We start from the raw sequence: 27,814 nt of genomic DNA on the forward strand, positions 1-27,814 counted from the left end.
CTTAAGTTTGCAGGCAATATTTTATTTTGAATATCATTCTGTGCCACTCTGTCTCTAAAGACCTGAGGTACGTAGGCTAAAAAATGTAATTAATTCATGTAAATAGCTACACTATGTCTAAACAGCCTGATACTGGGCTTACATGTTTCTATACTGCTCCATGCTTCAGTTCACTTCTGTGTTTTGCATTAATAATTTAGAGACTACTCGCATTCTGACTGAACTCTCATATACAGAGTAACAACAATTGTCACTATAACCCGGAGAGATAGAGTTACGTTAGGCCGCTCCTGTAGAAGTAATTTAAGTCAATTTAAGGTATTCAACTCCAAACGAAGCTGCTGACGAGTGAATATTGTTTTAATCAGATAAAGACTGTTGTTTGACCTTGACACCAGACAACCATTTAAATCTGAAGTCTGTAGTTGTTTGTCTGTAAATGCCCTCCAATTACAGCTAACAGCGATTTACTGTCAGTCATTGTGTCGTTTTACGTCCAAAATAATGAGAGCGGAGCATGAAGCCACAACATCAAACAGTGTGGTGCAGTCAAAATAGTCATTGAATATTCATTCTGACTGAGAGGCAGGAGGAGACCTTGACGTAGACCTCAGTCTGTAAAATAACAAGTCTCATCATACACATGAAAATTTGAGGACACACCGGTGTTTCTACAACTTGTTATCAAAGATACTGTCAGTTAGAGGGGATCAAGCATTTAAAAAACTTTTCAGACTGAAGGCAGTTATGACAATAACACAGAAAATCCTCTGCACGCTGCCACAGTCACGTTGCCAAATGCATTTTCTGCAGAGCAGCCCAAGACTACACATCTGAACAGCAGCTTGTTACAACCGCTGCTGATCTTTGAGCTTCTTTTCACGTCTTCTCATTTTGGAGATTTTTATATGTTGTCATTACTGACATACTGTAATGTTAATACATATTTTAAGTGTTAATATGAGTTTATACCCTCAACATATCATGGGATCGTTTTACAAAATCCAAATGAATAATTCTGAGCACATTTTAATAATAAAAAGATTGAAAAAGAATCATCTACGTTCTTGTTTTGCACATGTGCAGACATTTCGGATATGTAATACATGACAGTAGAACGGCAGCAACTGCGTTTATATTGATTTTGCTGTCAATAGTCTTAATATTGTGATATTGATTTCAACCATATTGCCCAGCTTTAATCACTCATACTGACACATCTCCACATCCACATCTGACTGATTAGGTACACAGTACATGGCTTAGCACTGGATAACACTAGACATGACCTTTTCCATCACTAAGCTGCTCACATTCTGCAGCACATATTACATGTGTTTTTCACTGTGGTTCTGTCATCTGTGCAATATCTTTACATCTTATACATTGTTCCCCTTGGTCACATAATTCAGATATAGTGTTCACAAATAACACGCAGTGTAGTAGTGTTGAGCCACACAATGCCACAAATGTAATTACAATCATAAATGTGCACGTTAAAAGTGTTTATTTGATCTTCTTGCAAAAATAAATGACACAATAGGTCTGCAAATATTAGAACCGTCAAGAATCTGGATTCAAATCTAGTCATTCAAAATTAGGATATCTAGTAGCTGTAGTAATAAAAAGGCAACACGAACAAAGATGGAACAACTTAGAGAGATATCTGCCACCATAACTCCCTCCAATGGAAATTAAAATAAGTTTATATACTGTATATAATTCCTTAATACAAAAACACTCTTTAAGAAAAACTCCACATTGCAAAGGAAAGAATAAAAGGAGGCGTGATGATTCAGGAACCGGTGAGACATAAAAATTTAAATAAGATCCAGGAAAGCTTAAGTAACAGATTCATAATTTGAAGGCAAAGCTTCACTAAAACACAACACGTCCTTTATGATACTCATAACAAACTCTGGAGAGTCTGCTGAAAATGTTTTATTTACTAAGAACCAGTTCTTGCATGTACTTGATAGGCCACTGCAGCACCTTGCTAGAAGTTTCAACTTCCACCAGATTCAACTTTTTTGCTGGATAGCCCTGTGTTTTTTGCCCCCTGCATTACCTCATTCAAATGAATGAGATTCTTTTAATATTTTATACAATTGTGACTGGACTTCCTTCTACTTATTATTTTATTTCCACCAGCAACTCACAGTTAGATAGCTCCACGTCCACCGTGTTGTGCCTATTCACATGGTCAGTCACATAAAAATACACCAATTCCCATTTCCACCTCTTTCAAATACATGTGTATCTTGTATTATATTCAACATGACATGAGGTTTCGCATGTGAGGAGACAGGTTCAAAAATACTGTTATGATGAAACTGCTCTCATCTCACAGCGTCACAGAGGTAGGTCATGCTTTCATCTCTTTATGATTAAACTCGTTCACGTCCTGCCTTTACCATTTTAGCTGCAGGTAGAAGGAAATATTTCTGTTAGGCTCCTAACAGAGGCTACAAAACACAATCATATTAGTCTCTTTTATCATCTGTGCACTGGCTGCCTCTGAGGTTCAGAATCAATTTAAAGATTTAATTGATCACGGCATCGCCTTGTTCCAAATCATATCTCATGTCCCCAAGAGCCAGACCGGGAGAGTCTTAGATCTTCAGGAAAACAAACTCCCGGCTCGTCCACAGTCTAGACTTAAGACTGAAGGAAACAGAGTCTTCAGTGCATTTTTCATTTATATAACTGCTTTTAATCTGGGTATGCTGAAACTCTTTGTATTGCTGTTGGATTCTCTTGAGATGGAAAATTACAAAACAAAATAAATCCAATTTGTTGATAGTGTGTGACCATACTTGGATGCAAATATTCCTCAGACCAGACTAAATGAGCATAAACAAAAAGCAGAGAATGATGCAGACTACCTGTCAGTCTGTCAATCCTCCAGTTATTAACTCAGCACCACTGTTTGGCCTGCATATTTTGCTTTACATGCGAATATAGCAATATTCACAACAACACAGTTGGTTTTATGACAGGACGTTGTGTCTTTGTGGAAAGGTTTTTGTTCATTAGAGCAGTAGTTTTTGTTTAGTGGATTACTGTATTACTAAATAAACCATCATTATTGGTGCAAGGTAATGTATCAGGGTACCTGCAAAGAATCATCACCTCACTCTGCAGATCCTTTGAGCTCTACAAAGACTTTTACTGTCCCCTGTTTGGGTTTTCCAACAGTTTTTTACCAGCAGGTTGATGTTTTCAGTGAAAAATCTGTGATTAACAACATCAACAGCACACAAATGTAGCAACTAGCTACGTAAAACATTTCGGAGCATTAAGTAGCTAAAGAGCCAGACACTTCTCTCAGGATTTATAGTTTTTTGTATTTGATATACTGTATGGATTTCTGATCTGGATTCTTTGACCTACAATCTCAGATGCAGATTTGGATTTCACATTCTATAGAAGCATAATGGTCTTTCCAGACACAATGCAATTTGCTGTGCACTCGCCACTAAGTCAGGCACACCACATGGCCAAATTTCAATCTCTTCAACACAGATTTGTCTCAAACAATAACTATCCAGAATTTTAGTTAAACAAACTTACACTTACATTTTACATTTAGTCATTTAGCTGACACTTTTATCCAAAGTGACTTACAAAAAGGGAAACAATCTAGGTACAGCGCAACATGGACACGTTACTGTAAGTACGACTCGCAAAGAATAAGGTCGCAGTTTCAGAGGGGATAGATTTAGCATGTCCAGCTGGTGGGAGTGCTAGAAGGGGAGGTACTCTCTGAAGAGCTGGATCTTCTTTTGTAGATGGAGTGAAACCGCTGCTCTGGTAGAAACTGGTAGGTCGTTCCACCGACGGAGAACAACAACACAAAGTCTGTGTTGAAAATTGCTCACTAACTTGGCTCAGCTGGTGGGCAGCGGAAGAAAACCTTGTTTTGCCCTTCAAGCAGGCGTTCCTATAGGGATGTGACATGAAAACCACCAATGGGTGGCTCACGACAGCAAATAAATGCTAATATTGCCTTATGTCTGCTGGATGCAGAAATTCTTGATTGTTTCCATCCATGACATTACGAGATGATAGCCTGTCAGTGCTGTATTTTACATCTACATCAAAAATAAATAAATAAATAAATAAATGCAGGTTTAAATAAAATCCATGAAAAAAAGCAGAATAACCTGAGCTGCTTTGTAGAAGTATGCATTTACTGGGTTACTTATAAAATGACTCAACACTTGACATCCTAAGCCCTACTAGTCCACCTACGCACTAATGTTAAAGTGTATTATGAAGAAAATACTTGTTTGCAGAGCACTGCAGCTCTTACACACTGACCGTGTTCAGCTGTGCATACTTAGACACCACAGTTACAGTTTATACTATATTATTCCTCCTCTCACTGGAAGTCTTCTGTTCCATGACAGTAAATACAGCTAATAAGCAATTAGTCTGTTTACTAGGTCCACCACTGTATAGGTGCTGTATGGGCCCGCGCAACTGGCTCTGGAGGAGGGGGAAATTCTCTCATTAGGACGCATCAGTAGCTGGCATGTCACACTGACATTTCCTCTTGAAAGAGAAGAGGGGCGTGTGGCTTTGTCTTTTTCTTTGTTTATTCCCAGGAGGGGATATGCAGTGGCAGAATTTAGAAGGAGGGTCATGTTTACTTGCAGCGGTCTTTGTCATCTCTACCCCTTTTGTTCATTTCTCCTCATTAAAGCACTAAAATCACCCATGCCCTTCAGCATACAAAGGCTTTCTTTGTGCTTTTTCATCCTTTTGGATAACGATTATCCTCTCAAAATTTAACATCATTAACGCTGTCAAATTCTGAGCAACTAGCTGCAATATTTTCCTTCTTTTGAAGTGCAGACATTATGAGACAGTGCGGACATTATTTGATATCAAGCTTTGGACATGTTGACTATTGTGCAACATTTCTCATTCCCACTGTTCAACTTGAAAAGCAGGATTCGTTATTCCATTAAATTCAGTCATCTGAGATGCCTTTTCTATAACCTCCTATCAGATCTGACTCCCTCAGCATGGAGCCTGTGGAGAAAAAAAAGCTTCTTCACTGTATCTTTTCACTTTTTATCTCACAGGTTTTATCGGCGCCCTGCGTTTAACATAATTTGTCCTTTTTCGGGGGGCTGTTTTCTTTATATACTGGAGTCTGCATTATAGCCTCTTCTCAGAAAATCACTCATCAGTGCAGGATATAAATCAAAAATATTTCACAGCATTCACCCGAGAGCAGAAAAATAAACTGATGTAGCCTAAAGCATGGAAAAATGGAGGGTGAAGAATGCCATTAATCTATCACTTCATTCATTTATTGGAAATCAATCAAAGTATAACCCCCTGGAAATTTTTAAGACCTATTTTTCCTATAAAAGGTTTTTAAAAAAATTATTTGTGGCTGAGCTTTCAGAGTGTTTAATAACACAATAAGAGATCATGATGAATAAGAGTAAGAGTGAAAAGATATTTTAAAAACAGAATTTGACTTGAACAATGCCCTTTTATGTGATCATGAAATGTTCAAATAGTCACAAAATAAAAAGAACATTTTCAAAGATGCATGAGCAAAAGAATGAGAACAGAGGTCTTCAAAAATTTCAGCATCACTCAAAAACTGAACAGAAAAGGCAACTAATGAGGCACTGTTTCCACGGGAGCAATCTTTGGAGGACGGGGGCATTGAGTTGTCTGTCTCTCCAAAGTTAAAGTTGAGGGGTGCAACTCTAAACACAACCAGACACATTTTTAATCAATTTCTTTCACTAATACAGCAACACATTAAACACTTATGGGTCAAGAAGCTGTCAGAGCACTCTCTTACTCCGCTGCCCACAGTAGTGAGAAGTTCTCGGCTAAATTGTTTCAAATTTGTTCTTTATTGTTGAATAACAGCAAAACAAGTAACCCTTCATTTAAGACTCACATACATGCATTGCACACACAAATGATGCATCTTCCACATCTAGGTCCATAGGTCCATACTGTATTTTTTAGGCTGGTGTTTGGCTGCACTGTGTACAAATGCCTACAGTTCCAGGGTTGAACCTTTTTCATCTCGCTACAGAGCGACCAGCCGAGCCGCATGCTCTCTTGCCGGCATGTGTGTGATTTTGAAAAAGAAGGTGACAGAGAGAGTGGGGAAGAGAAGGTGGACTGTTGCACACAATGTTTCTTTTTTCTTTAAGTTATTTATAACTTATTAAGTTGTGCCACAACCTGCCCAACCTGTGTGGACAGGGATTTTCTGTTTTTGTGCACATTCCTCATTTACAGATGGTCTGCAGCTGCCAGATCAGCCTACAGTGTCTGTTCTGTTGGCTACATTAGCAATGGGGTGAGCAGAATGAATAATTCAACATGTCATCATTCGAAAAGTAAATGTTAAAAGTAAATAGCTTCCACACCAACAAATACATATATTTACATTAATAAATAAATCTCTTAAGCTGGACACTTGAGCTAAATACTTATGTTTAGCAAGTAATGTTTACCATCTTAGCTTAGTGTATTACCATGCTAACATTTTTTTTAAATTAAATATCACGCCAATCTACCCAATAGTTACAGAGAAAGTTCACTTAAAGCAACAAATTTCAACAAACTGTGAATGTCTCACATTTTATATGTTGGGCTATTTGTCAAGATAGCTTTGACAGCTTTTTACTTGCTGATGGTTATAAAGGAAAAGCATGTGTTTGTGTGACACAGATAAAAAGTGAAAAAACTTCAGTATCTTTGGCTTTTTTGGGGGGATTTTGTCAGGATGCTGAAGAGATTTAAACAGAAAAAGTTCCTTCTGCTGATCCATCAGATTAAACTACAAACCTCAGCAAATAAACACTTTGCTGAGAAACAGTATATGACTCAAAATCAAAGCAGCCAATACATCTAATTGAAATATATATTTACTAAAGTGCAATATGTCATGGTCCGTCAGTGATAATATTACTATAAATTATTTCACCTTTGACAGAAGATCTACTGTGTTCTCAGAGAACAGTTCTCTCTGTGTTTTTTTTTTATTTTTTATTATTATTTTACTATTTGATGACTTTCTAGCAATGTAGATTATTCTAGCCGAGCTATACAAAAATGTTAACCTACAATTTTTTTTTAACGAATAGGAAAAGATCTTGTGAAGGTTTTTGACATACAGTGTTAAATATTTCACTGACAAGTAGTAACAGAATCTTTAACACACTGTGTCTTTTTTTACCCGCTGTGTGTAGATACAGAAGTCCCTGCTCTATATTAATGAAGTCTACATGGATTTGGATGGCAGACAGAGACATATAGCATTTCATTTTATGTTTCAGTTTTGATCGCAGCCTCTTGATGGCTGGTATGAGGCATGTATCAATTATTCAGGTGAAGAGCTCCTTGATTTTTCACTCAGGGAGTTTTGAGGGAAATAAGGCACAGGTCACTTGTCAACCAGAGCTATTGTGAGAGTCTCTATTCTGAAAGCTGCTCATCTCCCAGGGTTTGCTTTTAGATGTGACTCTTCCCTGACGCAAGAGCTGACAAACAGCACTCAGCACAAAAATGTACCATTCACACTCTTTACACCCAATGAAGAGGAGCATTTGATTTAGTTTTCTGTTGTTTGAAACAATTACATAGCTGTTCATAACTCACTGCATTGACATTAATTACTACTAAACACTTACCTAACCAGATTACAGTCACCTTTCTACAGAAACTTCATTTCTGTCAGGGGTACATGAAACTTGTCTTCCGTAATCAAGTTAGCGGATTAGAGAAACCTGATTTCCCTGGATATATTTCTTCTGGCCATGTACTCTGTGTGTAATTAGATTCTTAATCTGCTTTTTAAGTGTACTCATGTACTCTGAGTCTGTGTATCAGGTATCAGTCAGTGGATGACATTCTGTGTGGCACAGATGTGTTTGGTGCTCTCCAGCAGCTCGGAAGGCCAAGCATTCAAATGCAGGAGAAGCATGAGAAGTACTTTATAAACATTTTAACTTTAACAAGAGAAAGAGTGAGTGACTAGGCCAGACAGAGCTCCAGGGAGTGAGAATTGGTCTTTTTGGTTATTGACCATTCGTTTCCACCTCCCATCCATCTGCACCTTTCCCCCTGTCCATCTGAACCACCAGGTGAAATTTGACTTTTTCCCCTGACATGGAGGGGCTGATGCTACAGAGTGATGCTAGTGATTAAGAAGCAATTGATCTGTTTATTATTTTATTCAGTTTCTCTCAATGGTCCCCCAAATTCATCTCACTGGCTAATGTTGCAGTTTTTATCCACTTGGTGGTCTCCCGCACTCCCACAAGTTAGTCTATCTGGATATAAAACATTTCAGTGACTGCCTTATCTGGTAGATGGCTGACCTCATTCATTCATCACTGAATTTAATAATTCATTTGTAAGTTGTGGGTGTAGTTAGTAGTTCAATAAACCTTTCACTCATAGAGTAGTAGTTGATTCCGTTTGTGTGTAAGATGTATTACAGTCACTGTTTACAAGTCAAGGACTTACAGCCACATCACTTCGGGAATTTAAAATCACTGTATTGCGTCAAATAATACATTCATGCTCCAAAATATAACACGCAGAGTGGACATTTGTGCTTTCTGGGAGGTTAAAGCCGGATAAAGACATTTATGTAACAAAAATGAAATGCTGACGAGAAAGTGAAGTGAGAGACAAATGCTGGGAAGCAGAAACGGCCTCATGGTGTAGATAGGCTCAGGCAAATAACGGTCAGGCTCTTAAAGTCTGATAAGTGCCTATCCATCCTCAACATCTGCAAGTTTGCTGAAGGCCTGGACGACGATATCAATCAAGATTTCTTCATTTCTGTTCAGAGGAGGAGAAATGACCGGCGGGGCCAAACTGCAGAGCTGCCTGTGGCGGAGGGATAAAACCAGCTTGAAATGTGATAAAGTTGTCGTCAAACCCAAGAGCCACTAAATTCAACCAGACACCCCCCTCCCCTCAGAAACCCCACACATTCAGACTGTTCCATAGTTATTTTTGTTTTTCATTTTGTTGTTGTTGTACTTTAAACTCCTCACACATGGTCTTAATTTGGAAATTAGTGTCACCTTTGATTATGCAGAAGCAGATAATCACCTGGAATTTAATTAAGTCAACCAAACACATCACCAACTAGATGCACGCTCATGGATATTTTGCACAGGCACAAAGACAGTAACATGAATAAAGTGATGCTAATTGTATCCTTTATCGAACATTTCCAACGACATTGACATGGATTTGAAATTAGATACGCTACGTATCACTTTACATGCAGCACTGATATCAGATGTATTTATATCTATTTTGTTTACAGTATTACCGTATGTCTGTAATTTTATAGCTTACAGTGACAAAACACAAGCATATTTCTGCAACATTCAGTTTTCCCTTCAGTCAGTTTCCTTATTTGTAGTTTGCCCTTGTCTTTATTGGAGAGATTTTTTAATAAGCCCTTTGAGGTTTCATTTTCATCTCATCTTTGTGTTGTTTTATGTTCTCCCCGTCTGTCTTACTCTCACTTTCATGTAGAAATAAACATGTCATCCTGTAAACACAGAATCACGAACTGAAGTTTAGAATCCAATTTCTGTGGAAAGCTAAGCCTTTAACAGGAAACAAAAATGATTTTCACACAGTTTATGATGAATGTTTTGAAGGTAACAGTATTGTTTAGCATATTGCATGTGTTTCCTCGCTCTGTCAGAGCGCAATAATGCACAGGTTTTCTTTGCTCCACTAGCTACACTCACTTCTTTGTTGTTGCTGTTTTTTGGACTGTGCGTGCACACGTCAATAAATGTGATGGTGCAGTGATTGACTGGGAAAAAAAATTCAGCTCTTTTGGGCTTTGATGACACTTGATTGACAACAACTTCACAACAATGCTCCTCTGTCGATAGATGTGCCAATGTCTTGCACCGCTGATTTGTTGGTGAAGAAAGGCAAGAAAAATGTTGATACAGGTTGAAAAATACAACATAAACTACAAGATGTAAAATCCTCAGAAACACTGCTCATACTATAAAGCATAAAGCACAAAGTGATTGCTACAGTGTTTTAACTGTAAAACTGTAAACCCAACTATATAGTTGGGCCCTACATTATTGACTGTAAAATCCAAAAGAAAATCCAAAATGCCCATGAAGAATACAAAATAGGGATATAACACATAAAACGTAAACGAAAACAAAGCTATGAAATGAAAGATAAAGAAACTGGAAAAATACGACAGAACATGATACAAAATAAAATGCATTTTATTATCATCGGTATCGTTAACCCCAGTCATATAAAAGCTCACAGCCCCCATGCAAGTATGAACTGGTGTGCTCATTCATGAGGAAATGGAGAAAAATAGCCTCAGGCTGTCTGCATTTGCACAACCAGCTGGCTAAATGTGTTACACCTTTCACATCACCCGTTAAGGGTGAAGAAACAAGCTAAAGGCCAGTAATGAGGCTTACCAATTCTCTGGTGAAAAAGGGCTGCCAGTGATAAACAAATGAGTCAAACACCAGAATTATCACAGTGGTTCTGAGTCTGTTACAAAAGAGTTCATCTTATTCTGAAGATGAACACGCTAACTGTGTTAAAGTCAAAGTTAAATTTGAATTCACCTCACTTTCTGTCAGAAAATAGAAACTATAATGATGAAGCTCCTGTGCATATGTATATATATATTATTTTGCCATAGATGTCAAATATGTCCAAAAACTGTTTTATCCTCTGAGAGCCAGCATTGTTAGGGGATGTGCTATCATGGTGCCATTAAGAGGAACACGTCATCGGTCTGTATAGCCCTGTAAGATTTTATTCTATTTTTCCACAAGCCCACATACAGTAGCACTTGCTATGCTCCCAAATACAGAATTCAATATTTGGGAGGCCCCATCCTTCTGCTCAGTTTGTATTCCAAACATAAAAAGTGGAAGGTGAAGTAACGTATAAAGTCAGGGAGTCGACTAACAGATGGCGAACAACACTGGACACCAGCTGGATATTTTGCATCATCCTCAACTACACCGAAGATAACTCTGTTGTCTTGACAACAAGTGAACCTACCAACCAACAAAAAAGTTCTCAAGCCTTTAAAAAAATGATCGCTGAGAAGTCCAGCGAGACTAGTGTTGAACCTGAGGCTGCTGAGGGGCACAGAGAGCTCGCTGTACAGAAATATGAAGGTTTAGTTTCTCAGTGTTTCAGTTCTGTAATCAGTACGAAGCAGATGTGCTGTTATGTTTCGCACATCCCTTTGAAAAAAAAAAGCCTTGTTCTATGCCCTGCTCTGTGCTCATGTGTCAAGACTCAGAGCGCATAGGTTGAGGGAGAGTTTTATCTAACATTAATTCCTACAACAATACAATGAGATATATAATTAGCTCAAAAACTCTGTGCCGTGTTGCAAAAAGTGAAACAGCCCAGTCCTTATCACCACGCAGCAGATGCCCCACAAAAGCAAATAACAGGGGAGTTTTTGCACAGTGATGCTTTGCACCTCAGGTCAGGCAGACTGAATGGCTGCCGGCTGGTTGCTGATGGCAGCCGCTGCCCGCTGCACCAGACTGACAAAGCACTGCCTGAGGACTATATCATGTTTTGTCAGAACACCATGCAATCTTATAGAAAAGGGTACATTGTGGCATGGTTTTAGTAAACTGTTGTTAACACCCTGATCTCACAATTCAAGATACAGCATAGGTTTGTTATTTTTGTGGATCTGTGACTAATTCACGAGAGGAAAATGAACCTGTGCCCACATGTTGCAGGACAGCATACACAATGCAGTACACTCATTTCTGACAGCAACAAATGCACCACATCTACCTTCAGACGACTACAGATGTTAACTGAAAAGAAACAGTTCTGTAGTTGTGATGCACCATTTGTTGTTGTCTCCACTGTGTACAATTCTGCTGAGACATGCTTGTGCAAATACAAACCAACAAGCATCTTAAAATGGATTGAAACTACTTTTACGCTAAGCATTTGCATTCCAGAGGCATTTGTGAATATTTGATGGCATGCACCAAGAACAGACACAGACAGGAAATGGGGATGCTGGTGCTTAGGCATGAACTGCTCCATAATATGACCAAATTCATCCTCATTATCCTCATCCTGTTATCCTGTTTGGAATTGTAGGTGGGGTCTCTGTATGAGCCTTTAGTTTCCCACCTCCTCCTTTTAATGGTTTTATTTATCTTAAATTCATATATATGAGAATATCATATAAGATATCATATATATATATGAGATACAGTGTGTATGTCATGTGTATGTGTGTATGAAAACATGGTGTTTTCATAGAAAAAAATGTTTTTTTTGTTTTGTAATAGTAGACAGAAAACAGACAGTAAATGTGCCTTAAGTGTATTTAAAAAGGTACAACCATGCAAAAAAGTGTTTCTATGACAAATAACGATATTGGGTTGCAACAATTACACTGCTTGTTTTGTGTAAACATCAACGATCATATCAGACAAAGGGCAAATCTTTTGAGAGCCATTTTTCCATTTTGCTACAATTACTGCAGTTCGATTCGCAACTTGATACACGAGAATGACAAGAAAGACAGATTTCTGCTAGTCTGTATAAACAGATATCTGCATATGAAGAGAGATAACTCCAGAAAAAAGCGGCGTCAGATGAGTGGGTTTTCAACACTGCATTCTGGTCAGTACATTCTGTTTTTTTTTCTCTCTACACAGACTGTTGAAACGAAAGCCCACTCAAACATGACTGGTCAGTCCTACTCGGACTACAAACGGTAACTAGAACGCTTCTGGTGCCAAAATATCGGTCCCTTGCCCACAGATTATGTGTTTATATATATATATATATATATATATTTAATATGTAAATGTTTACAGAGATGATCACATTCTTAATAAGTAAAAAGACCGGCTCCTCAGCTTCACTGTCTCCTAGACATTCTGTTTATATACAAGAAAATCAGCAATTATGATTTGAGGAAATGGTAATGCTGACCAAATCATGTTTTCCATGGACACGGTGAAGAAATGTTTATTAACTTACTCGGCAACCTGTAAAAATGTTGACACTAAACGTATCAGTAAAATGTTTACAGTACAACATATATATTTGTTTTTCCCCAAATTAAGTAATCTTACAAGACACTATCCACTTGTAGTGACTACACTGCATTACATTATGAACATTTAACTGAAATGTTTCCCTAACCGTAACTATAGTGCTTTTCTTGCCCTGGATCTTGGATCCCGCCTTTTGTATGCCCACCATCCTTCCCAAGCCCCACCTCCTTAACTCATAAATGTTTCATTTACTGTAACAAACATCTGGAAACATAATCCAGACAGGAATTATGTTGTTCCGGCTTATAACAGTTTTGAAGCATACAAATGTAATTCCCAAGAGACACGGTTGGCTTGTCAGGAACATGAGGCATTTGACACTCACATGTGTCAGAAACACCAAACCACAACTGAGTCATGTGAAAACTTGTTCTCACCAGATACTGAGATGCTCTTTGACAGCGACTGTGCAGTCTTAAATCTTACCCTGTGGAGAAATGCTTGAGTAGTTTGAGGACTTGGGAATAAAACACTTTTACAACATCTCTTTTCACTGATTTAAACCCAATAGAATATATATACCAGAATACCTGCACGTTAGTTGAAAACTAATAAAAAAGTAAGAAAAAAAGAAAAAAATGCACTTCATTAAAGTAAGTAGATGTGTTTTCCTCTCTCCATAGAGATACATCTATTCATTAAACAAACTTTTGATGTTTCTAATCAAATATTTTCTTTTATTCTTTTATTTTTTTATTCTGTCTTTTATTCTTTTCTTTTTTCCTGGCTTTTGTAAACGTCTGAAAACAGTTTTGTCCTTCTTTTAACTCATTTTGAAAGAGAAACCTTGAATGTTATCAGTTAGAACCATACGTGTCTATCGTTTTTTCATCCTACAGTATTTATGCCCAAATCCATATCAGGAAAGCCTTGATGGAGTATTACAGCTACAATGGTTTGTAAAATAACAAAAATTTACTATATTTTATTGAGAAAATATTTTTCTGGTTTTGCCTCTGATGTCCTTCAGCTGCTGTGCCTCAACTCAGTGATTCATTGAGCCTTTGGATGAACAGATATCTTTGCTTGTTGCCAAAATAACTAATAACTAAGTAAGTTAGCCGTGCAGCTACAGCCCTATTCGTTGACTCTGCCCGGACTGGAAACTTGAAGCACCAGAGGATGTTGGTGTTTACACCTCTAGCATAAGAGCTTTGGACCATGAAGTTGGTTTGCAGGCCCAGGGCAGGATAACCAGCAGTGAATGCTGTTGGGGATATGGATATTGAGCCACAGCCTCCCAGTGAGCATACCGAAACCAAACACAGTCTTTGAGACCGACAGTGGCCAGTTTGATGACAAGAAACAGAGAGATTACAGTACCAAGGTGGCTTTCTTTCTGGGTCTAGTTCCTGCCAGCCCATGGCTGACCCCACTGTAAACTCTATTCAGGCTTCCAAGGACGAGGTTTCTGACTGATGGCTCACCTCTCTTTGGCTCCTCTCCTGCTCTTAATGCCTCTTTTGTCCTTTTCTGAACCCGCCATGTCTTTATTGTCTTTGGAGTGAAGAGTCCTGATCGGAAGCTGTTGTAAATCATAATATAAATATAAATCATATACCGTATAACATACTGGTCTGGAGGCTGTGTTCGGTCGTAACCATGTTGACTGTTTTGGGTGATGCCAAATGCTAGCTCACCACATGGAGTGCAAGCGCGCATGCAAGAGAGAGAAACGAGATGCTGATTGTTCGCCTAGGCCACTGGTGTCACTAATAACAGTTAAACAAGCCATTTATAATTTGCCATTTACTCAGACGTTTCACTCACAGGATGATGGAATGGTATTAAGGTAATTTTCCATTTTAAATCTCAAAGGCCAAGGCTCAACTACAGGCTTTGCAGAGAGGATTGTGTGATTATCAGAGGACTTTCATTGCAATTCAACAGCTTTTACGTCATGTCATGTTTCTAATTATGTGAGGCTCATGGAACATATGATATTTGACAATTAATTTTAGCCACTTTGTGACATTAAATTCTGTGAACTTTAAACTGAAGTGCTTTGAGATGAATAATAGACATGCTAATTAAACAAAAAATAAATAAATAACATAATTAATGATTCTACAATATCTGCCCAAAACTCAAACTTGAATATGGTTATCTGGGGACCTCATGTGATTACCAACAAGATTTATAAGCCTTTGCCACGTGATGTGAAGCACTCTCTGCCTGTCAACACTGAAGAGTATTCCTGTCTTTATTGCATGTGAATTTTGATGGAGGAGTGTGCAAATAATGGAAGGAGATATGATGAGTGTGACATAAATTACTAAATTTCAAGTCATCTGTGTGGAAAAAAATTTAAAATTTAAATTTCTATTCCCATGAAGTACAAAAAGTGCAGCTGTATAAAAAGAGATGCCTGTGGTGGAAATGGCAGAAATTTGAAGAAAGTACATGAAGCATCTGACTTGAATGTCCGACACTGATTTTGCTTCACTGAAGACATTAAAGAAAATAGCGGCAGATGAAAACATCAAATCTGTGTGGAGCGATGAAGAGGCTGTAAAGTTTCTGGAGGATTAGCGCCACCAACTGTTTATCTTGAAGAATAAAACTCCTTATTCACATAACAATGCTCATTGCGCAGATTTTCTGGAAATTCTTTAAAACTTTGCACTGAGTTTGATGGAAACTTGGCCAATGTCTACGCATACAGCCGAATCACAAGTCCTCACATGGCTGTTGGCACTTAAAAAATGGACGGTGGTGGGTAGTATAAGAAATATCAAACACATATGCAATCTGTGCAGGCTTAAAATTTCTGTTTAGTACAGGTAATATTAAATATTAATACCTGACTTCCCTCGGAGACATAAATCCTGTCCAAACAAGGATTCATTTTTCATTTTACAGATTACAAACCCAGCAGATTCCCATGTGATGAAGAACGGAGACAACCTCTACAATTATTACAAATCACAGGAGGCGACCAAGTAATACTCATCCTGAGAACAGGCCTTAAGTGAGATAAACTGAGATCATAAATTTACATTGGTGGTTCATTCAAGGATGGTTGGAAATCTGAGGTTTAAAAGTCCTTCAACAGAAACCTTTTTAATGGCAGAAGCATAGCATCCATGTTGTTGTTTTTTCTGGATTAAAAATGCAGCACTTTGTGGCATGCAACTAAAGTACAAGTTTCTTCTATATCAGCGATAAATTAATGGTGAGTGAAGGTCGGGAAAATATATTTTGATAGAAGATCTAAATTAGAGTTAGCTTTGATGAATTTTGTTTCAAGGCTGCAGTAATTCACTTCTGTCTCATCAAGTCTCACCCTGTAATCCATCTCCACCCTCCCCCATCATAACTTCACATAAGCAACAGCTGACTCAATAAAGACAAATCGAATACTGACAGCTAGGTCTACCGTGGTATAGATAGAAAGATCTGCTGAGAGGAAAAATGCAGCTACAATCTTATGCATTAAAAAATATTGTTTCTGTTCACACGACTCATGCCGTCTGGTTGAGAGGTTTGTGAGTAGAATTTGACTGAACTTATTGAGGTTTTTGGGGTGTGAACAGATTGGCTTTGTATACTGACTGCACACATGAACTGCACATTACAAATCTGGCATGTAGCCACATGATCTATGAAGGCAAATTCAAGCAGCTGGAAGTAGAGTGATGGTGGATGAACACAAACAGCCAGACAGACATCAAATGCAGCAGTGCAGACCAGAGTCTCCTGTCCAGTGCCGTATCCAGACTTTCTAGAGTGGTGCCATGCTTCATGCTTCATTCTTTGTCTTTCAAGTCCTTAAAAAGAAACTCTGACTCCAAAAGCAGGCTGAACAAAACAATGCACATTTAAAAATACAGTGACGGTATAAAGTACCTAAAATGAATTAGCCTCTAGATAAAATATTGTAGTGAGAACATTTCAAATCTACAATACAAATCTCTCACAATAAGTATGCTACATGAAATGTCATGAAGGCTATGAGCTGCCTTTTGCAACGCAGCCCAAGATATATTTGACATTTCACTTCAAGTTCTTTCATCTAACTGCTTTCTTCATCGACACATGAGCGGAGTGATCCACCAAGAGTTGTCACATCTGTTCTGGTGCAGTTTTGAGGTTCAGAGACAAGATTTTGTCTTCTGTTCTTGTGTTGGCTTGCAAACACATTTACAAAGTTTAACAGATAGATAGTGTAGAAGTTAAACAGAACAGATCAGTTTAACCAAACTGTTGGTTAGAAGAAATGATTTGAACAAGAACACTGGGGCCTTATGAAATTACGGTGGCAATTTTGAAGAAGAAGAAGATTAATTAAAAAATGATCTTCACATTATTTGATTATGAAATCATTGTTTAGTTGCAGTCCTAATTGTGTATACTGTAACTGTTAATAGATGATGTACCATACTTTACAGTAACACTTGTAGTTTGGTGGTCAAGTGACTTTGGTTTGCATTCATCTTCTATCAATCGAATTGATTTGCTGAATTATCAGTTTAATTTTTTATTACAAATATGATATTGGCCAGTGTGACCACACTATATCACCCTTTGTTTTTTGATATAAAACTTCCTTTGATTAAATACTCTTCCATGATCAGTAATACTAATTGTTTTTTCTCTTTGTATTTTGGCATAAACATGTTCACATTTACACACTTTGTCTGTCTGCAGCTTCCCCCCATAAAACTATTCAATGGATTTGAAAATGCCAACAGACCGGATCACGTTGTTAGAAGAGGTGCTGACTCAGAGAAGAGAAACTACTCTCTGCACTTGTTCACATGGCAGATGAAAACATCTTGTACATAATAGCATGCGTGTGTGAACCAGAGCACACAGAAGCACATTTAATGACACTAAATAAATAAATAAAAAGTGCAGAGAAGTGAGAAAAAACAAACAAACAAACTGCTAAATCTAGAAAGCACAAAATCAATTTGTCCCTACAGTCGCTGCCTTTAGTGAAGCTTGATGATTTTGAAATGTGGTGATGTAACCTCTCAAAAGGTGTGAAGCTGGAGAATGATATGGTTAGAAGGAAAGAACAGGGTGGATTTTTTAATTATTATTTTATTACAAATGGTCTGTATCTGTACATTATAGAATATTTAAACATTTTTGCTTTTTTGTCGATAGTTAGATGAAAAGATTGAAACCACTCTCATGTCTGTACAGGCAATATGAAGCGGTCATAACAGTCAGTTAACTTAGGTCAGTGCAAAGACTGGAAACAGGGAAAACAGCTAGCCTGGCTCTGGCCTAAGAAAATATGTCTATTAGCAGCTCTAGATCTCATTAATGAACACATTATATAGGAGACTGGATTAAAAAGTTGAGCATTAAGCAAGAACAAAAAAACCAACAAACATTTATTACAGCTGCAAGTTTCTCCTAAGAATATTTATGTCTCTTCTACTGAAGCTGTGAAGTTCAGATGAATACATCACTGTCTATCAACGGGAAGAGATAAATGACTTGTCACCAACGTGATGTAAATCTCATATAGTCACAGCTAAACCAGATTTCAGTCTTGTAAGTCAACTTACAAGAGTTGTTTTCATATTTTTCTTGTGGCTGCAGAAATTCAGTGGGGAAAAGAAAGTACACCGAGAACATTTGCAATAGTGAACTGATCTATTTAGCAGAAATTGTCAGGGGGATGACCTTCGAATCGACACTCTTGTAAGAGGTTTTTACGCTTTTAATTTATTCTCTTCGTGATGATTTTGCCCTCTGGAGTCAGAATAATTAATTGTTTTCATTACCAAACATTCTCCAGTGCATTCGTATCCCTGGATTTCAATAACTTCTCGATTTATTGGAATTACCACCAAGAATATGGGGGTTATTCTGTTTTATATCCCCACTCCTCACCCTAGACACTCCTTCTCTCTCTCACACACACACACACATGCTGCATCCCTGCCTGCAGGCTGTGAACTGCGAATGCTGACAGATAAATTAGACTTGCAATAAATCTACAGCAGAATGTTTATAGAGTGCATGCTTACATTAATTTCATATTTATTAATTATAAACAGTAAAGCCTCTCCTTTTTATCACAGTGGGTGCCAAGGCCTGAGAAGTAACATCACTGTAAAGTGAAGAATTCACAGAAACCTTTAAGGGGGTTAGGCTATTATAAGCATGCAGCTCCCGGCCTCTCTAAATGTGCCCAGTGTCCTACCTGGCTGCTTACTGAATAAGTCATGAAATTCTGCCAGCCTAGCAAGACTAAAATATTCCTTCAACAAATATTTTTCTTATCACGTCATCTTTTTAAATAGAGTAATGCCAGACTAATAACTAAAATGATCTTCCCACACATCTGTAAATGTTGATAAATCATCAAACTGCAGTGTAGAACTGTCAAAGAAGTATTCAGTAATTCTGAAACCTAGTTTGTCGAACAGAGGCAAACTGTAAAATACACAACTCAGTGGGCTAAATTTTTTTCCAGCCTCGGATGTACTTTGTGTTTAGTGATAATTCGAAAAATGTGAGCATGCTTACACGCTAAATTAAAAGACACTGTATGTATTCCCAAGAAGAAACCTGCTGAGTGGAACTCCTTCATAAAACATTTGCAAAGTCATTTACTAAGCATTTAAAGCCCATATTCTTTACATTTATAATCACTATCGTCTTCTTCCTGGACCTTACTAGCACGTTTCAGTATATCTTGTCATGTTTTGTCACGGTGAGACTATCAGGCAGGACTCACCTGCATGTGCATGCAGAGAGGAACAAAGTGGGGACATGAAAAAATAGCTCCAAAAGTGAGCAGGGACCCTTTGGCATGTTAAACATTTGGGGCTATGCATAACCAATAAAATATTGTATTTTTAGTCAATTATTAGTCAACTGATTGTCATAGTCTCAATATACTGTTTCATTTCTCAGCCCATCGTCCTCTCCCCTGTCACTTCAGCCTTCACTCTGCACAAAGCAGCAGGACTCAGCTGTTCCTGCAGCTCCCCAGACATCATCACCTGCCAACACACCTGCCCCTCACTCGCATTAATTAGCCGCACAGTTTATTCCCACTAACGGGAGTCTTCTGATTCTACTGTGTCACCACAGACCCAAGACCCGATCTTAACAACTAAGAGTAGGACATCCTCAATTTTTCTTTTGGTAAATATTTCATAATCTTCATCTATATCTGAAAATAACTTTACAAATGTAATTATCAGCTATAAATAATTCTACCATGACTCTGCATCTGTAAGAAAAAAAAAAGATCCCTCGAGTAAAATTTGTAAAAATGAAAAATTGTTTCAGAAAAAGTTAAAAGACAGACTAAAACATTCAACATTGGAAGACGGTCTCTGCATATGAAGCACAAGAACAAGATTTCAACCTATTTTTCTAAGTAGTGGAGATATTAAAGTCAGTATATGATTATACTTTACATTTAATGTATTTTAATACCTATCTTATAACTAATTGGAAGAGTACACTCAGTAGATTGCAGATCTCCACCAGGCAGCAGATGGTGAAGCAATGCCTCCATCATTGCCAGATGCAACCAGCTGAGATTTGCAAAGTTTTTAATATATTTGTTTGGTACAGTATAGTGTAGGTTTTCTTGGATGTATAGAAGAGTTTTTTTTAATAGTACAGTCTCAGTTTTCTGGAAGATGCATACAATAGTGTAATGTGTTGTAACTGAGAGTTCACCTAACTCATTTTCTCATTTTAAAAACTGTTATTGATTTTGAATATTTTACTTAATTAGAACATTAAAAGCAACGGGGTGTCTTAATAATAATATAAAAGCTATAGAAATCTACATTTTTGGAGAAACTCCAAGTTGAAATTCTAAATAATTTACACTTGATGTTGCCTATTCATAGATCAGAGCCTGCGGGTCTTTTAGTTTTAGCACAGAGGTAATCAGATCTGCCCCCATTAACTGAATTTACTTCCAACAAGTACCCACCATCATGTTAAATTTTTCATCTCTTAAACACACAAATATTTGTTTACTGGCAGATATTAACCTCTCTGATATGGCAGCACACAGATGCAGCATACAGCAGCAGCCAAAGAGGTATCTTCTGCTCCAGCTCCTATAGGTGGCAACAAAATTCATGTTGTATTGTGTGTAACTATAGTGAATAAATCTGCAGATGTAGGACCATTTCCTCCAGAAAGAACAAAATCAAACATTTTGCGATGCTACTCTTTAATTTAATAGTAGTGTTAAGAAGAGTACACATCTGCCAGGTCCAAGGATGGCTTGGGAACTGCGATGCGTGCCTGCCTGAGGCCATCACCCAGAATGATTGAGACTAATATGCTTTAAAGAGCTAGTTCGTTAAGTTACTTTTAGGGCAGACAAGCTATCTTTTACCGCTCGTTGCTCAGTGACAAAGCAGCATCTTTATTCAATGACAGCTCTCACAAACGAAAGCTGTTAAAAAAAAATACTTTATCAGTGACTAGGAGATACAGTCCAGCAGACTTACTGAATCAATCGAGCGTCTGACTAAAAGCAAAACCGCCTCTTGTATATCACATACATAAGGAGAGTCAGGAGTCAGCAGTTGGTGTAAAACAAAGCAGTCAAAAAAAATATGTGAATCACCACAACAAGGAGAGGTCTTTGAACATACTCTCATAATTGTGCACAAGTCAGATGACACTGATTGGTCCAGTAGTATGACAGAATGAGACAGAATAACACACACGACTAAACTCATACTCCTCTCTGGGCTTATGCCTGATAGAGAAAATTGTTATATCAAATCATCGTTCAATGCCTCAGTGAAAAAAATCTAAAGCATTAATCTTATAAGACACAAAGTTGCCTTTTTCTATAATAGTATCAAAAGAATCTAGCTGTCCTTTCTCCCAAAGGACTGGGCACTTTTAGAGGAGCTGGAAGTATGTGTGAGTGTAACTTGTACTCTCTGGAGCTGCATACCATAGCCTGCATGCACAAGCATGCACACAGACACCTGCACACATTCATGTGGATCCATGTGCTTTCACTCATTTATTCTACGCCTGCACTCATGGTTGCTCTGGAATATCACATCAGATAAACATCCAAATATAACTGTCCTCTGAGTATCAGCCGAAACGCTGATTTACTGAGCTGCTCAATTGAGTTGACGGGTGGATTTGCTTGAAGCCATCTCGGGAACTGTCGCTATAATTTGCAGCTAAATCAGCATTGTGTTAATGACGAGCTCTCGCAGGCCTCATGGCCATTCAGTCAGACTACACGCTGGTAATACGCATCCTCAGAGGTCGAAGCAAGCCACGAAACAAGCTGCTTTTTCATAAACGACACTATTCTATTAAAACAGGGCTCTGTTAAAGCAGTCACACCATACGTTCATACACATGTCTTACTCTGTTCGCTCCGACTATTTGTTTTTTAGTTGTTGTTTTAATTGTTTTAGCTTTGTTGAACTTGTTGTTGGTTCTAGGCAACTGACCCATCAACTTTATTCAATTCGATTCATTCATTAGTTGCTTAATGTAAGAAATTAATCAACTAATGAATGAATCATTTCATTTTTCAGGCAAAAATACTGTTTTTCTTTGTCATATATGACAAAAGGTTGACTATCTTCTGCTTTGGACTGTTAGCCTGACACAAAAAACAAGCAGATAACAAGTCATCACACTTTTTTTTCCCTTCCACTTATTTTCAATATTTCATAAATGAATCAAGAAAATAATAAATGATTAATTGCAGCCCTATTCACTTTAGTTCAATTCTGCTTTATTCCGTCAAGAGAAACTGTAAGCTTGTCCCCAAGGCAACAAATACACACATAAACAATTAAACAGAGACACACTGTTAAGCAAAAAACAAAGAGGAACTATATACGTAATATACAAAGCAATGCCAGTCTGTATATTACTTAATGAACTATATATACACGACAAGTATGCAAACATAAAATACATTTTGAAGTATAACCTGACAAAGTCTCCTGCAGACTGTCATAAGTGTAGCAAACAGCCCTCACAGTGGGCGTGTGTGAACCTGTCCAGTCCAGCTTTCCAATAAATTCCCCTCGGCTGACTATACTTATACAATACAAGACAGAGCACAGCCGGTTTATGTGCTGTTGCCACGTTGCTTTGTCCTGGTAACAGGCCACTTAACGTCATCACATACAGTAGTTAGAGTGCTGGAATATTTGTCTCCTCTCTGGAGTGGGACGCTGACAGCCGAGACATCTCTTTTGACTGTCCACAGTGACTCAGCTGCAGTAAATGTTTTTATTCTTACATGTAGTAATGCTCTGTGGTTTGAGAGCTCATAGTAACTGAAGTGCACCAGAAGTGTGCAAATGACAGTACTGAACTAAATAATGCAGGAGCCACAATATACAATTTCTGCACTTGTCTCATAACATGATATAGGATGAAAATGTATTTTTAGAGATGTTGAAAGCGCACTAATGACTTTGTGGCTCTGCCCGCAGCTGACTGACGCCATTGGCCACTTACAGACTCAGATTATGGGTTTATATTTGAAGCGGATGCATTCAGAGCAATTATCAGGGAAATCCAGACAATATGGCTCGTACTTAAAGTGACAGGTTATTTTGTGGTCGCTGTTTTTATTCTTGCAAATATATGGCATCAACAGTCTCCTTCAGCATTAGCCACAGCAGTATCTGTTGTAATTCTAAAAACTCTTAAAAATGACCAGCAGGGAGACATGCTGTTAGTTTTAATGTGATCTCTGTCATGGCCATGCAGTTTATGTTGGGGGGGGGGGGGGGGGGGGGGGGGTCTGGAAATTGAGAAACGGAAAAGAGGACACACATAGCTAAAGCACTGGATAATGATGCTGGCTGACTGTGCATGAGCTCTGGAGAACATGAGTTAAAAAAAAAAAAAAGAAGTAAAAATGTTGGACTTTTTTTTTACTAATTACAGAATGACTGACCTAGTTTTAAAAGTGGCATAAAAAGACAAGGAGCCACAGCTGTTTTTTAGAGGATGAGTTAGACATTTTTCCAGTTCTCTTTCTGTTAGATGAGAAGATTAATGTCTAACTCTTACCTATGAAGCTACAGCTGATTAACTTAGCTTAGCACAAAGACTAGAAAAAATGGGGAAACAGATAACCTGGCTCTGTCCAAAGGTAAGAAAAATATCCACTAACCAGCATGTCTAATGCTTGGTGTAAAAACAACATGTTGTATGGTTTTTCGGGAGGTTATGTGCGGGACTATTTCTTGGCCGGGTGCGGCAACTTCCAAGATGCAATGTGTTAATTAGTGAGTTTTAGAGGTGGTTTAGACAGAGCCAGGCAAGCTGTTTCCCCTGTTTCTTTTCTGTTGAGTTAACCTGTGTAGTTGCTGGCTGTAGCTTGATATTTACCCAACAGACATGAGAGTGGTTTAATCTTTCATCTAACTTTCAGCAAAAAAAACAACAACAACTAATATTTTCCAAAATGTCAAACTGTACCCTAAAACTAGTTCATGAATTGCAATGAAGATAGTTTGGTCTGTCTGTCAAACACAGTTTTTAATTGAAATGTAAACCGTATGAAGTAAAGCTCAAAATAGAATTAGTGAATAGTGTTGCTAAGGTGGAAAGTCATTGCAGAAGTGTTCCCAGAACATTAGTGTTTTTTAAAGCGTAACTCTACCATGAAATTACCTTTTCTGTCAGAGGAGCAGAAATAGTTGAAACACATACTTAAGAGGTAAGTCACAGGGGGCACCTGAACAAAGCTCCACCCTGCATATGCCTATGGGTGCCAAACTGAAATGGAGACCTGCCTCTAGGAGGAATGTTTACCCAAGCTTAGCACAGAGCCTTTACTGCTCACAGCAGCATGAGCAGATTTCTGTCTGTATTTCACCCGTGCACCAGCTATGTGCCATTTCAAATTGCGACCTGCCCAAAATGAGCCCCCCTGTGACTATAAGAATAGCTTCTCTTTTAAAGGCACAGAATGAAAAGAAATTAACTGTGTGTGATCAAGTGTAAAGTAACTGTACACCGGGAGAGAGAGAGGAGGAAAGGCTTGAAGGAATTTGAGGAAAAAGGATTCCAGGCATTCCTCAAAGTAAAGAACAAGCTGGAGTTCAATATTCCTAATTAACTTTGATAAAATAAGAAGCAACCAAAGGATGAGGGATCAGAAAATTCCCTCTGCAACTTCCCCAGAGCCAGAGTCAGACACACGGAAACTAAAAAATACATTGTGCCAGCACTTAACGCTTTATGTCTCTCAACAAGGACTCATAATATTGTATCACACTACATTTTCAGGTGGCATGCAGCTCAAGATATTGTGCACTTTTCTAAAGAATATGCAGCTCGTTTCAGCATTCAAATTAACCTTAACATAAAGCCACTGCCATGTGTATAACAGTAGTAATGAATGAGTCATGAGATTACTCACTGCCTGTGAACCAAAAGAGCAATAATGAACACTTCAAACTGTAAGTTTATGGTGATACTGTCAGAGTTTGTATATCATATTATAATAAGACCTTGCAGCCTATAATTATTTAGCTCTTGTACATGTAGTGTTTTTTTTTTACTGCACTTATCTGTCTCACTGTCCTCTATCAGACCCTCCAAACAACCTGATCTAAGTAGTTCCTGCTGTAGATGATGGAAATAAATGCAATCACACCACAGCACCTTGCTCGTGAGAAATAAAAGTAAAGCTATTCAAACTTTCCTCTGATGGAGCTGCAGGTAGAGTGATTTACCTTGTATGTGCTGGTTGACCACATTCTCCAGCCGATCAAGCCTCTCCATGATCCGGATAGTGTCTCCTCTCTTGTCCCCCTCTAACTTTCTATCCGGTAAAGGCATCGGGACTTTGATGTAAATATTGGCGATGTAATTAGTAACCCATCCGACATAAAGCAGGCAAACAATGTTGGTCATGCCGCTCAGAATTACGCATGTGGACACCAAAGTTTTGGTTCTCCTGGTGCAAGCCATGCCGACATCCCTCCATACAGCCTGCAGGATCCCGTTAAAAACCGGAGGACCGGGCGACAGCCGCCCGCAAAAACAAGAAACAAACAAACCTTGAATAACAAGTTATTTCCAACGACTGTGCAGCGATGCAAAATCCGAAGCGCACGGCGTTTACTTCAAAAGTGCCGTGTGGGTTCTTTTTTTTGTTTTTGTTTCTAGCGATGGTGAAACGCAGGTTAATAACAAATATCTACAGGTGAAGGTCCTCTCGCTTGCTTCATTGCAAACCTCCGTCGGCTCCAGTTGCATTTGAGGATCAAGGAAACAGGAGAGAGACCGAGCATCCTGCTGCAGCCAATGAGAGGGATGGTGAGGACTGACAGCCGCCCCTGCTGCACGCGTCCCCGCTGCGCACTGATTCACCGTGAAAGTGGATCTGACCGGACTATTTCCATAGACCAGGACACAAAGTGTTCTAACCTATTTGTGTCCAAATAGCGACATATTTGCGCCAAACCGAGCTCACACTGCACATCTGATGTGTGACTTCTTCCCCTTGATCGGCGAGGCAAATCCAGCTGAATAATCTCAGAGTTGTTGCTGATTTTTATAGTAGAAAACACTTTTGGGAGTCACTGCGATCACATCTTTCCAAACCGACATGAAGGGATAGGTTTCTTGCTGCAATACTGGATAATGCCACGAGATAGAGACAACGGGTCTCCAAGGGAAAATCAAGGTGTGGTGGGGTCATGTTATAGGTCTGGCTCTGGTCCAGCTCGCTAGACACACAGGATGCGGAGAGGAGGCTGCGGCTCATCTCACATTGCTGCTGCAATTAGACCTGAGCTGGGAAAGATACCAGGCGGAGTAATTACAGCAGACCTGCTCAAGGGGGGAAAAATACTGCAGACAGACTGAACATGAAGACCTGCAGCAGTTTAACCTGGTGAGACAAAGTAGTCATTTTATACCAAGCTGTCCATGTCTGTATTAATCCTGAACTTTAGCTTTAGTTCTGAGGCACATTTGCTCTATGTAGGCCTCCCTTTGTGTGCCTTATTGGATTTTAAATTGTTGAGTTACCTGTTTGGAGGTATCTACACCTATTTGCATATTCCTGCAGCCCAGAAGGAGAATAGCTAGGCTCATTAAATGGCTCAGCTAAAAAAGAAAAGAGCTTGAAATGTAGTCATTGTGAAGAAGCTTTTGCCCATGTTCACTCCCCATGCACTAATTTCCATTTCTGCATGATTGGACTGGATTTTTATGCGTCTGACAGCTTTCCTGTGTATCAAGGTCTGGTTGACCTCTCAATTCTTGCAGTCATCCTACTCTTTAAAAACATCAAATCATTTTTAATTCCATTCTGCATTTGTCTGTAACTGAGGATCCTTTAGACGTACACAGGAACTGAAAGAGTGTCAGATCTTCTGCTCCATTGTCACCCAAATTCTTGATTGTGTTTTGACAGCGTTTTCCAGTATCATCTGTGCCAGATGATTATTTGCTAATAACAGCCTTTGCTATCCAATCTGCCAGACAGCTACAACTCAGTGGGCTGCCAGAGTGAATGTATTATATTCGATGATGAAAAAATAAATGTTGCATCAATACGATACGTGGATTATTTTTTGGTAAATGGCATTATTCTGACACTTGATTTCTCATGTTTTCCTGAATGATTACAGCATGTTTGTGCATACAGCAACACAAATCCTGACAAACTCCTTTGTTTGCAGTAGTATCAACAATCACTGTCTTTTCAG

At 38.5% G+C, this 27,814-nt stretch overlaps 1 protein-coding gene across 1 annotated transcript in view; it reads right to left on the minus strand.

The window, feature by feature from the left end:
* Window positions 1–27,139, minus strand: part of galnt18b (UDP-N-acetyl-alpha-D-galactosamine:polypeptide N-acetylgalactosaminyltransferase 18b) — a 71,568-nt gene extending 44,429 nt beyond the window's left edge. Inside the window, exon 1 of the mRNA XM_010744806.3 lies at window positions 25,829–27,139. Within this exon, the coding sequence (XP_010743108.1) occupies window positions 25,829–26,066 (238 nt within the window). The 5' untranslated portion in view covers window positions 26,067–27,139. The remainder of the gene's footprint in view (window positions 1–25,828) is intronic.
* Between the last annotated feature and the right edge of the window lie 675 nt (window positions 27,140–27,814).

Source organism: Larimichthys crocea, chromosome VIII (assembly GCF_000972845.2).
Source record: "Larimichthys crocea isolate SSNF chromosome VIII, L_crocea_2.0, whole genome shotgun sequence".
Classification (NCBI taxonomy): domain Eukaryota; kingdom Metazoa; phylum Chordata; class Actinopteri; family Sciaenidae; genus Larimichthys; species Larimichthys crocea.